Source organism: Hemicordylus capensis, chromosome 4 (assembly GCF_027244095.1).
Source record: "Hemicordylus capensis ecotype Gifberg chromosome 4, rHemCap1.1.pri, whole genome shotgun sequence".
Lineage (NCBI taxonomy): Eukaryota > Metazoa > Chordata > Lepidosauria > Squamata > Cordylidae > Hemicordylus > Hemicordylus capensis.
This window is the reverse complement of record NC_069660.1, coordinates 245,504,355-245,516,749: the sequence shown is the minus strand read 5'-3', so window position 1 is coordinate 245,516,749 and position 12,395 is coordinate 245,504,355. Positions and strand designations below refer to the sequence as shown.

At 42.0% G+C, this 12,395-nt stretch overlaps 1 protein-coding gene across 2 annotated transcripts in view; it reads right to left on the bottom strand.

Annotated features, from left to right (window-relative positions):
- Positions 1-2,960: 2,960 nt before the first annotated feature.
- GATA6 (GATA binding protein 6) overlaps positions 2,961-12,395 on the bottom strand; it is a 45,216-nt gene continuing 35,781 nt past the window's right edge. For both annotated transcript variants that reach the window (XM_053248798.1, XM_053248799.1), the window contains exon 7: positions 2,961-4,523. In XM_053248798.1, the coding sequence (XP_053104773.1) occupies positions 4,353-4,523 (171 nt within the window). In that variant the 3' untranslated portion in view covers positions 2,961-4,352. The remainder of the gene's footprint in view (positions 4,524-12,395) is intronic.

Below are 12,395 nucleotides of genomic sequence, written 5' to 3'. Positions count from 1 at the left end.
GATTTGATCTCCCTGGACAGCCAGCCATGTCTCCCTTTTTCAGCAAGATTGTGGTCTGCGCAAAGAAGGTTTAATCTGTACTGTATTTGGATTCCCTTTACCCCATGCTCAAGAGACTACATTGGGGTGGGGAGGGAAATGAATATAGATGCAGCAGCTGCAGTTGCTTGCATGGCACTCCTTCCTTAGTCCTGCAAATCAACCCTTTGGAAGATGGAAGGGGAAAGGCTCCACAAGCACTTCTCCTTGGGAATCTTGGATTAGGTTGCCGCTGCCACACACACACACACTGCCCCCCCCCCCCCCCCGCCAGCCTTCTTTGCTTCTGATTTATTGTCATGTCCTATATATCATCTCTGCCTGAAATGATAGCATTCCCTGGAATCCCATAGAGGGAGGCTTCTCTTTCCTTGTACTGAAAATGTTGGCAGATGGAAGAAAGGAAGCATGCCAGGGCATTGTTTCCATCTATGTTTACTCTTGGTGGGTTCAGATGACCCATTGCAAGTAAATAGGAGTTGAGCAACAGTTTGTCGCAAGCGAGCACTCCCACTGTTCACTTGTACTTCCACCACTTTCCACATCAGCTGAACCCACCAAAGTTGGGGAGAGAATGTTGAGTTCCCTCTATCCCCCAATATTCTCCACCCAACTTCAAATGTTGGTTACAATGTGTTAATCCTGGCCAAAGAGGGCCCAACATTCTCCACCTGACATTGGTGGGTTTAGACATTATGGGAAGTAGCTGAAGTACCAGTGAGAGTATGAGCTTGCTGTGAACCACATTTTCCTCAGCAGATCTGAACCTATCATGCACACTGTCTTAGTGTGCATGAAATTGCCTGACCTTCTGACCCTCAAGATATTTTCTGGAAATAAAAGAAAAAATACCCTTCAACTTCTAAAGAGTAAAAAAGGCCTTTGGCCATTGTGACTGGGGATGATGGGAGTTGTAGTTCAACACAATCTGGGGACCCAAGGCTGCAGACCACTGGCTTGTATAAACAAACTTGCAATCAAACATAGCTGAGCATTCAAAATAACTTGGGGGGGAGGCCCATAGCTCAGTGGAAAAGTATATCTTTTATATGCTGAAGGTTCCAGATTGTCAGTCACCAGGCCATCAGGTTCCAGGACCTCAGGGCAACTCTGAGAGCAGCAAACAAGAATCTGAGAAGTCAAAGGCAGGAGTTTAATCAAAACCAAACAAAGGTCAAAAAGCCAAGACAGCAAGCAGGAAAAGTGATGAGGAGCTTAGGCAGTGTCCTCTCACAAGAGACTGAGGAGCACATTCTGAGGCTAGGATTTTTATTGAGGATGGAGTTTGGGTCTTGGGGGTTCAACTGACAATACCGATGGACTGGTAGGGCAGCCTAAATGGTGCTCTCAAACTGCAGAACTCAATTCTGCCAGAATTGCCATAGAACCAGAGTGTTTGTGGTACAGGAGGTGCCAGGGCTGGAAACCCCGAGATATACACAACCCAGTGCCTTACACATGTTCAGTCCCCGTTATCTCCCATTTAAAGGCAGCAGGCCTGGACAGACTTGCATAACATAAGAACAGCCCTGCTGGATCAGGCCCAAGGCCCATCTAAGTCCAGCATCCTGTTTCACACAGTGGCCCACCAGATGCCACTGGAAGCCACAGGCAGGTTGAGGGCATGCCCTCCCTCCTGCTGCTACTCCCTGCAACTGGGACTCGGAGGCAGCCTGCCTTTGAGGCTGGAGGTGAGCCACTTCAGAGAGTGGCTTCTATTTGGAACCGTCAGCACTAAGCTAGATGGACCAATGGTCTGACTCAGTATAAGGCATATTAATCATTTATTTTTCATATGACTGACATAAACTGCCAGACACAGGCATCTGAATGACAGTAAAACACAGTACTGAATTGAATGACAGCAAGTCACCAGAAATCTTAGCTAAATAATTGAACTGCTTCTGTTGAAAAGCATCATTTTTGAGGGGACAGGGAAATTCATGTTTGATTTAATTAATTAAATTTGCACACCACCACAAACTTCTGTCTCTGGGTGGTTTACCGCAACATAAAACAAATTCAAACAGGAATTTAAACCTTAAAACAATTTAAAATGACGTCTTGTTAAAAGCGTGGGTGAATAAGTGTGTCTTTAGAGACTTTAAAAGTCAGAGATGAGGAGGCTCTTATTTCAGCAGGGAGTGCATTCCAGAGTCTTGTGGCAGCAACAGAGAAGGTCCATTCTAACTGCAGACAAACCTCTCTGGATGATCGCAATGGGTATCTTAAATACCCTGGGCTTAAGCTATTTTCCATTATTCTGTTTTCCATACATCAGCAGAAAAGGATGACAAAGGGGGGAAAATTCCATGCTTTTAGCACATGTTCCTTCATTATTCCTTGTTAATATATATTAATAATAATCAATCAGCCATCCCACTGAAGATTCAAATTCAACTGTTTGGTCACCAAGCACAGCGATGCTGAAGGACACACAGAGGAAGACCCACATCCAGTGAGTAAGAGTAAGTACATAAGTAGGAACTCCCCAAAGATGTATCCCTTCCCCAACTTCTACTTAGGACTAACAAAAATTGCAGCCACCACATTAATAGGCTGAATATTATTTATCCAGCACATATCAAAGAGAGAAAATGGTGAAACAGATGAACAAGCAGGCCTGCATCCATTAGGAATTCTTGCTAACTCAGCTAACAAAACTAGAAATGTGGGAAGTTCCCAGAATTCTGAGGAAAAAAGTTAAGTTTGTCATGAAGCCTGCAGGACTGGTTGTTTTTAACACCACCAGACTGTGGTGTGGATGAATGTAGATAAATGAGAGACCAAAGCAATACATTGTTGGTATTTTATGGACTTCAGAAGCTTGAGGGTTTTTCTTGTTTACCTCTTTCCAAACTTGCATGTAGTTGCACCTTGAACATAATCTCTGTTTTGTAATATACGAAAGAGAAGCCACATTGTACAGAAAACACATCATTCTTTTATTTTTAAACTCTGATGAAATTCCACATGACACCCCATTTATTTCAATATAAAAAATGTAAACCAACCTAGCTATGGGTCAGCTACATTATACAGATTGCGTCTCTCTTTTTTTTTTTTTTTAAAGATGCTTAAGTATTTGATGGAGTATTTACATCTTTATCCATTAGGTAGTAAAGTTTCAATACAAATGATATTTTTCTAGCACATACTTTATTCAGTGGCAAGATAGTGGGGGTGAATGTGTAGTTTTATATAAAAAGCTTATGACCAGATAGACAGTTAGGGTCAATTTTTCCTGAGAAAACATTTGTTCTTTAAACTTTTTAATAATCAGAAACACAGAAGTAGAACATTTTTGTTGCAATAAAAAAAAACCTATAAAGATGCCTAACTTTTAACTTTTTTCTTTTAAATTATTTACGTACCATTAAGTTAAAATGTTTACATTCATTCCATTCATTCATATAAAAACTGTTGTTAAATCTTATGCTTATGATTTAACACTGATTGCTGCAACACAAATTGCACTTTTATATAAAAAATTATTGTATATATGGAAGGGGAAAAAATCTGAATGCTACCCTGTTTACAAATTCTGACTGACTGTATAAAGTTCAATCACAACATAGAAACTCCATCCCCCTCCTCCATCACAGTATTTCTTAAAAGACAATAATGCATCCTTGCAAATATTTTAAGCCAAGTTCTAATTAGCCAGTTCTAACTTGAGAAGGGTGTACCAAACGGGATATCCTTCATTGAGCGAGTTGGAAGTCTGTTTCAGAAAAGCTACTCAGAAATGTGGGCAAGTTGTGAGCAGGAGATGCTAGCTGGAGCACTGACCTGTGAGAGGTCACATCAAACTGTCAAGTTCAAGACACATGCATGGGAACAAGCCGCACACTCATTGAGCTCTTCTATGTCACACTATCCCTTAACATGAAAGCTTTGCCTTCTTAGTCTATAAAAGTGTCAACACCAATCAGATCCTGGATGTTGGTCAAATGGGAGTGAACACAAATCCACAATCCACAAATGCACAAGGTTGCACTGGTAGTTATGGCGAAGAAGATCTACTTCTGTGGTTTGTCAGTAGTGTAGTTGGGCACTCTTGTGGCTATTGAGTTAACAGAAGTGGTTCATGCTCCCTTGACTCTCTTGCATAGTTGAGGACCTGGACAATAAAACAGAGACCACCAGGAGGAAACAACTCTAAAATCAAGGCACAGATATGACTGGTAAGGAATATCCTGACCAGCATTGTTTCTTGGGTTGCTTGATACAAACAAACACAAAACAAAAACACACAACACAATGTAGGTGGTTGCAGCCCAGGGCAAGTATCTCGCTCCATCATCAGCAACTCATGCTAGAGCCAAGGCACACCAGGAGGAATCCTGTCTCACAGAGGCTGTAACTTCTGCGGTGGAGGTCAGGCTGACTCCTGGATACAGCCTTTCCTGACCTGAATACCTGAGTGTGCTAGTCTCAGGACTGGGGCTCTCTCCCTGGCCAGACATCACAGAAGAGACTGCCTGCAGCAAAGAAAAGAGAAAGAGATTAAGTAAGGTGTCTTGATCAACAACAAATTTGTCTCACCAGATCAGCGAGGCATGATGGACAGCTTGCTAACAACAACGGGAAATCTTTTAGTCTTTGTAAAATTGATTCCTTGGCCCACAGCATCTGTTGCCCCTCTTTCCTGGTCCATGACCCCCCCCCCATCTTTTGTTACTTTGTCCTTTTGCAAAATAGTCTGGCTTCTGTTAATATTGCAATACATTTGCAAAAATAAACTCTATAAAAACTGACAACTTAGAAGATGTATTCCAGCTGAAAATCTTAAGCTGCTTTCAGGCAGTATTTGAATATGATGGTAGGGAACAGAGAACACCCACCCTGAATTAGGACCAAATTAGGCTTGATTCAACAGCCAGGGAGTCACAGAATTTGAGAGTGTGAAGGGACCTGGAAGGTCTTCTAGCCCAGCCTCCTGCTTAGTGCTGAAAATTGTTATGGTGTTGTGCATATACCGGTCCCATTCCCATATAACGTTGTGGGGGTGCAGTCTATTTGCAACATAAGAAGTATGCGGGTGAAGGCAACAGAAGCTCTCATGAAGTAGTCTCTTGGGGTTTGTGCTGGCAGTTTTTACTTAACTGATTTTTTTAATGGTTGATGTTATTGTATTGTTTTTTTAATTGCAATCTACCTTGGGTAGGGGAGATAGAAATGGTTGAAACAAGCAAAACCTTCCCCCTCAGCCATCTTACCTCCCTGTGGCCCATCACCTGAACCCCTTGTTCCCCCAGCCCAACAACTCTAATACTGGAAGTGTTTGTTTATGTTTACCATATTGCAGAAAAGGTTGCTTTTAAAAGGCGCATAAACATATATTAAATAATACAGTGAGCTTGGCTGGGAGAAAAGCACCTAAGATTGTGGTGAAGGGAGAAAGGGTTCAGCTATTCTCATCTGGGTGCCTCTTGTGAGATCAAAATCAGACCTATCATGTTATATACACGTGAGTGACCAGCATAGCTCCCACAATCATGTCTAGTTTGGCCCTGAGCCTGGGTTCTCATGTTACACTGGCAGAAGTGCACTTAGGTAATTTTGGAGCCTGAACCTAAAGGCCTTTGGAGGGCCTCCCTCCCCTGCAAATTAAGCAGCATCATGCTCGGCTGGGTGACCACACCACCTAAAGAGGATTTGGGGGCTCCCAGGAGGCCCTGGACTTCGGCCCCAAAGTCCAAGAGTAAGAACGCCTCTGTACACTGGTAGCATGGGAACTGCTATAGCGCTGCTCCCTCCTGTCTTGCTAGGATAACATAGCAAGTCCCAAACTATAGTGGAAACACCTACATTGAGCGCCTAAGCGCAACAATTTTACCCCAGTTTCTAGAAGGGACACTGGCATGGGAAGAGATTGTAGCATGGGCACCTTCTGAATGGTGACTTTTCACATTATCCTGGCAATGGGAGGCAGAAGCACCTCCATGACTGTTGTAACATGAGAACTCAGTCTTAGAAGTCCAGTAGGAGCATTTCTGTGTGAACACCTAAATCATCCAAACCACCCATTTATTAGCTCTCATAATGTCTATTTTGAATGAAAAACTACAAAATGCACTAAAATGAAAAAAGGAAGCAGATTTTCCATCATTCCATTTTACCTTGAGTGTTTCGATAAACACACAGAGTAGATTTTGCAGTACATTTTACTACAGAAAGTTTAATAGTGAACATAATTGATTCCTAATTAAAAACACGCATTGAATGTGACAATTAGGATCCATTTGTGATCAGGGGTATGCCCTGAAGGTCCCTGCAGCTCCACCCTGCCTAATTTTTTCCCCATTATATCCCTCACTCTAATGGGCCAATGAGGAGATGGGTGAACATGGGGCCCCTCTCCCCTAGCTACGCCCCTGCTTGTGACCACTAAAAACCCCTCCATATTTTAGGTGGAAAATATTGCTTTTTGATTCATTTGTTTTACACAAAAGCAAAATGCTGACTATAAACTCTGAACCTGTGCCAAATAAGCAATTTTACAGAAAGCTGAAATATTCTTGAATTTATCTCTCAAAATTACCAAATGGGTTGGAACCATTTACGACAGCATGTGATAAACCTCCCATGGGGAAAGACTGTATGAGCAACACTGAAGAACAAGTTCACTTCAAATAGCATTTTACCATTCTTGAAGTGAGAAGCTAATTGTGCAATCACTCACTAAAATACCCATTATTGTGAATTATTTATTTTAAATAATTAGAATATAGTTCCTTATTATTAGCTGCCCTGGGAGGTTGAAAGATGGGATAGAAATCTCTCCCCCCCACCCCACACACACACACCATCAAATAAATAAGATAAACCAAACTAACTAAAAGGTACTCCTAGCTTTCTGTCCACAGCAGAGGAGTGGCATAAAGCTCAGTACTGTATATACCCCTCTTCCCTTCCTCCCCCTCACCAGATGGCTCTCTGGAATATGCAGACTGTGATGTGCTGGCCATTAACCATGTGGATAGGTATCACCACCATATTTCAATTTATTAATTTTATTCAGGGCCTGTCAGTCAATAAAAGCTCAAAAGGTAGTTCTTGTCCAAGCATTTCCAGTTGTTGATAATTAGTCACGTGGAGCCCAAATGTCTTCTCTTAGTTCTTGTGCTGAAGGAATATTGCATTTTTCTCAGCACTCAAATCACAACTCTGCTACTGCATTCAAAATAAGCTGAATGGAATATAGTTGCATGAACACCATGGACAAAATAGAGAAGAAGGCCTTATGGGCCCATACGACCAATGCTGCTACTTGTTATACTTGGGAGTTATTAGGAGAGGGCAAAAAAGTGTGCAGTCTATCAACTGGCCTAGCTAAATACATAAACTAGCTTGGGAGAATCTGGGAAGAGATTGTGCTTATCTAAGCAGCAACTGTTTTCTCCTTAGACTGGCCTGTTGTACACACTTGGAAGAATCTTGGAATATATGGGGCCACTACTTCTGTTATGAGAGTGGGTGCCATAGAGATGAATTTAGGGTCCAGTCTAGCCATATAGCTCTATGAGCCACACAATACATTTATTTATAACAAGTGTTTTCATATTGCTAAGAGTCATGTTATAATATGCAGTTTGAATCCCACTCTTCTAAAATATGATCTCTTATTTATTTATTTATTTATTTATTTATAGATCCTGTTTCAAAGCAGAAGGAAAACATGTGAGTGGCTTTATCACTGGTAGTGAGCACAGTTTAAGAGTGCAGCTGTGTGTGACAGACAGCAAGTCTGGGCTACATGACAACCTCTGGTGGATTTTCAAAACATAATATCAGTGCGAATTCCAGAAGCTGACCTTGTGTGAAGAGATAAGAAACAGGAGTGGAAAAACAGCCAGACTGCAACAGTAAATGTGCGCCCACTGGATCCTGTGAATGACCATAGCACCTTCAAAATGAATATCTTTGTTGTCCTTTTTCTACAGTTGACTCACATTATACCCTTTGAAGTTGCCAAGCAAAGGATCAGTTGGACTTTAATGTGAACCAAGGCTTAGCTTCAGAAATTAGTTTCAGTGCCAGAATTGAGAACAAGAGAACAATAATAATACCAGGTGCACTTGAACATGTGCAGAGAACATTTCCCTCATTATTCCTTGACAGCTTCCACACACTCGGGACTTTTTTTTAAAAAAAGAAGTTGCTGGTCAGATAGCTTTACTTCAAGGCAACCTTGAGCCTTGGCACTTCTATTTCTTGGAAATAAATAACTAGGCTCATTCCTGCCACATTTACCAGCTGACAAAACAGAAGAGATCCACTAGGTTCAACTGCAGTTTAAAATGTTTAAAATTGTATGACCACATCAAATTTGTGCTAAGTTGCAAACCAGATATTCCCCCAGAATAAGGAGTGGCTCATCCTAACAAGCCAGCCTGGGTTATTCCCCCCCCACCCCTCTTTCCCATCCCGCCCCAAGATCGGAGTCTTGGGCTGCAGGCTGCTCATTTGTCAGGCAGAGCTCTATCTGATGCATGGCCAGCTTGCAGGCAGGGCAGCTCTCAGGCAGGGCAGGAGGGAGAGGAGCAACCCAAGCTGCCTCCTTGGTGCTCCCCTGGCTCCTGAGGACAAGCCACTCCTGCTCGGAACATTTAAAATCCCACATTGATCCAAGAGATGGACAGTGTGGCTTTTCCTGCCTAGTTTCCCCCCCTCACTTTTCACTTCCCTCTCACCTGCAGCCCTGCTCACGGTGACTTGTAGGGGACAGATTTGCAGAAAAGCACAAGGCAGAACAGGCGGGAATAGCATTTGCCACCTCAGATCCCAATTAAGCAGTAAATTTAAACATTTTGTATGTTGAATGTTTGTTAGGTGCCTTTTAGATTGTATGGAGGAAAGGCAGGATATTATGCACAGACAATTGCCAGGTCACAACTCCAAAATTACAGGAGGAATCTCTGGGTTATTAGGCTTCTCTCTCTCTCTCTCTCTCTCTCTCTCTCTCTCTCTCTCTGCCCCCGCCCCATTATCCTGCATTTTCACTATAGGATCAAAAAAGGCAACTAAAAAATATTTAAAATACAGTTTTTTAAAAACCCTATGAAACACATTCAAACAGTACACTAAGATTTTGCAGTGCTGGGGATGTGTGTTGCTAAAAAATCCAGTCAAAATCCCCACTGGGCATCTCAGGCTTATCCCACAGCTTTCTGGATTGGCCACTGCCTGCAGAGTACTCTGGCGGCTGCTAAATAATATTAGCTCAACTCCTTTGAGAAACAGCAAAGAGCAGAGATAACTGACTAACACAGAGCCAAATCTCAGACAAATTTGAAAAAAAAAGAACCAACGGAAATGTTAAAGCAAGTAAAACATGGAGTTGGTCCTTTAAAACCTAGGAATAGTCATTTCTTGCTATTATGAGGAAATCAAGATTGGAGCTGCAAAAGGCTCTGCCCTGCCTGAATTCTGAATTGGAATTTAAAAATATATCATACAACCGTGTACAGAAACATCTGAGAATATTCAGAAAATTAAAAATAGTATTTTGTTTACACCACTTTAGATTAAACAAATGAGTCTTATATGGGGGGGAGTGCATAAAAATGTTCTCACGATAAGGGAGCTCATGGCTACAATCCCGGAATGATCTCACATCACATTAACTGGAGGCCACTGAATATGGAGCAATTTAAAAATGACAAAGAGGGAACTGTCAGGTGCCATTGGCTGAGTGGTTAGAGCAGTTGGCCATCCCAAGCCCCTTAAGTTGTTGTTGGACCACAACACCCATAATCCCTCATTACTGTCCAATATGGCTAGTTATGATAGGAGCTGTACTTCCAACAGCTTTAGAGCCTCCGGCTGGCCATCCCTGCCCAGGAAGGAAAAAGAGAAATAAAGTGGGCAGATCTCTTCAAGAGTCCCCCAGAGGAGTCTCTCACCACCCACACACCCCATTACTGTGGTTACTTGATGGAACGGCACTTTTTATATACCCAATACTTTTATTCTTTATCATTAGTCAAGACATAAGAACATCAATATAGATAAAGAGCAGGTCCCTAAGGACCAGGGGCGTAGCAAGGTTGGAGTGGGCCCAGAGACAAGATTTTAAAATGGGCGCCCCCTCACTGAAGCTCAACTCATGAAGTAAAGAAATCTTAAATGAGGCTGAATAGTGGTAACAAAAGCATAGTAAAATAATTATATATATATATATATAATTATATAGGATATAGGTAGGTAGGTAGGTAGGGTGAGAGAGAGAGAGAGAGAGAGAGAGAGAGAGAGAGAGAGAGAGAGATAATCACCTATTAGCCACAATAGAACATCATCCTAAATTATTTTTTTAAAGGGTTTGTAAATTGTGACGATGCAAGTCATTTAATGGTACTAGAGAAAGACACAATGTTCTGGTAGCTCCAAGTCTTAACACTCACACGAATTTCGGAGGATGAATACAACTGAAGGAAGCCCAGGCAGGTGCACAGCTAGGGGAGTCAGTCATGTGACTTGCCTCTGGGGGGCCCCCCAAGGCATTGGGCCCCCAGACAACTGTCTCCCTATGCCCCTGCTAAAGGCTCAGTTTATGTTTCAGATGGGATGGTTAAAGAGAAATGTGCTATTTCTTTTTCAGAAATCTAACATGTGGGATGAAGTTTACTGCAAAAGTGCTCTTTCCCCCCTGCACCCCAGGATAGCCTTTTCTGGTACCACCAATGCCTCCCCACCCGCATCAGCCACTCCTTGTGCATCAAAAGCTTGTAGTCCTCTGGGCCATGTTTATTTGCTGCCAACGCCATTTGTGCATCCAGGCTTTTAATTAGACTCAGAGTTTAACATTTTAAATTGTTTTAAAGCGTGTTTTATTGTAAACTGCCCAGACACATGAGTTTTGGGCAGTATGTAAATGTAAATATAAACACAACACAACACACACACACCCTGTCTTCGAGATACACAAGGATTGGACTGTGGTGTAACACCTCAGAGCTTTGCAAGAGAATTAAAAGCAGTTTGGACAGAAAAGGATTGTTGACTACTTCAATTCTGCGGAATCCCATTTCCATTCCATTTCTACATTGCTAAGAATGTTTTTGGCATATTGTCCAGAAAGGCGAAATAAATCATTTTTGTACCAGGAAAGGAATTTGTTTTCTCCAGTTTAACCACAACATTTCTGTAAACTAAAAGCAACGGTGTCTAACACTTCATGTTCAGTCCACAACACATTTTTAATCTTGTTTGTCGAAGAAGAAGAAGAAGAAGAAGAAGAAGAGAAAGATTAGTGCAGACACTTTGACATGGAATGCAAATGGTGTAGCATAGGTTAGCAAAAGGTTTTCAGTTAATATTATGACGTTGCTTTGGTTGTATAGCATTTTAATGCATCAATTATACCATTCTTATCTGTCTTGGAAGCACATGAGGACAAGAGACAGGAACCTTCTTTGTACATTAAGCTCATACATTCACTGACCACATGGAGGGGAGCAAGGCTGTGCCTACTGGACACTCACACGATACCCATTATTATTGTCATTGCTATTATCGTTATTATTATTAAATCACTTTTCAACAGAAAAGTTCTCAAAGAGGTTTACAGAGAAAATGAATAAGACTGAATAAGAAGACTGACATACCCACTGACCACACCCACCAGTGGCCACATGTTCAGCATTAAGGATGAAAGGGAGTGCACACAAGTACAGCTGCATGCACACAGGATTCTCCACATGAATTGTATGTAACCCAGGATGTAGACCTTCCCTTTCACACTAACACAGTTGTGTGGCTGCTGGAGGGTGTGGGCTGGAAGGGGGGAAAGGGAATAAGACTTCCTTCAGAAAATGGAAGTCCTGTCCAAATGAGAACAGAAAGGAACATAAACTCTGGCAGAGGAAATGCAAGGAGACAATAAGGGATGCAAAAAGAGAGTTTGAGGAGCATATAGCTAGAAGAGTCAAGGGGGACAACAAAAATCTCTTTAAATATATCTGAAGCAGAAAATCTGCCAGGGAGGCAGTTGGACCCTTAGATGAGAGTGAAAAGGGATTATTTAGGAGAGTAGAACCAGGAATACAGCAGATGGGCATGCATGACAGCTGGTCAAAATGACAGCAAGGGAGATAGCACACACCAACACCAGGTAAGAGACTCAGCATATTGGTTTTTATATATCAATGCCTCCGAGCCAAGATGGCGAACTAGAGTGCTTTGTTGCTAATGAAAACATAACAGATACCTGGTGGAACAGTGAGAACCAGTGGGATACTGTATTCTTGGGTACAAACTCTACAAAGAGGACAGGCAGGGGAGGATTGGGGGTGGAGTAGCACTATATAGTAAATAAGGGATAGACTCCAATAAGCTAGAAAACATAGAGG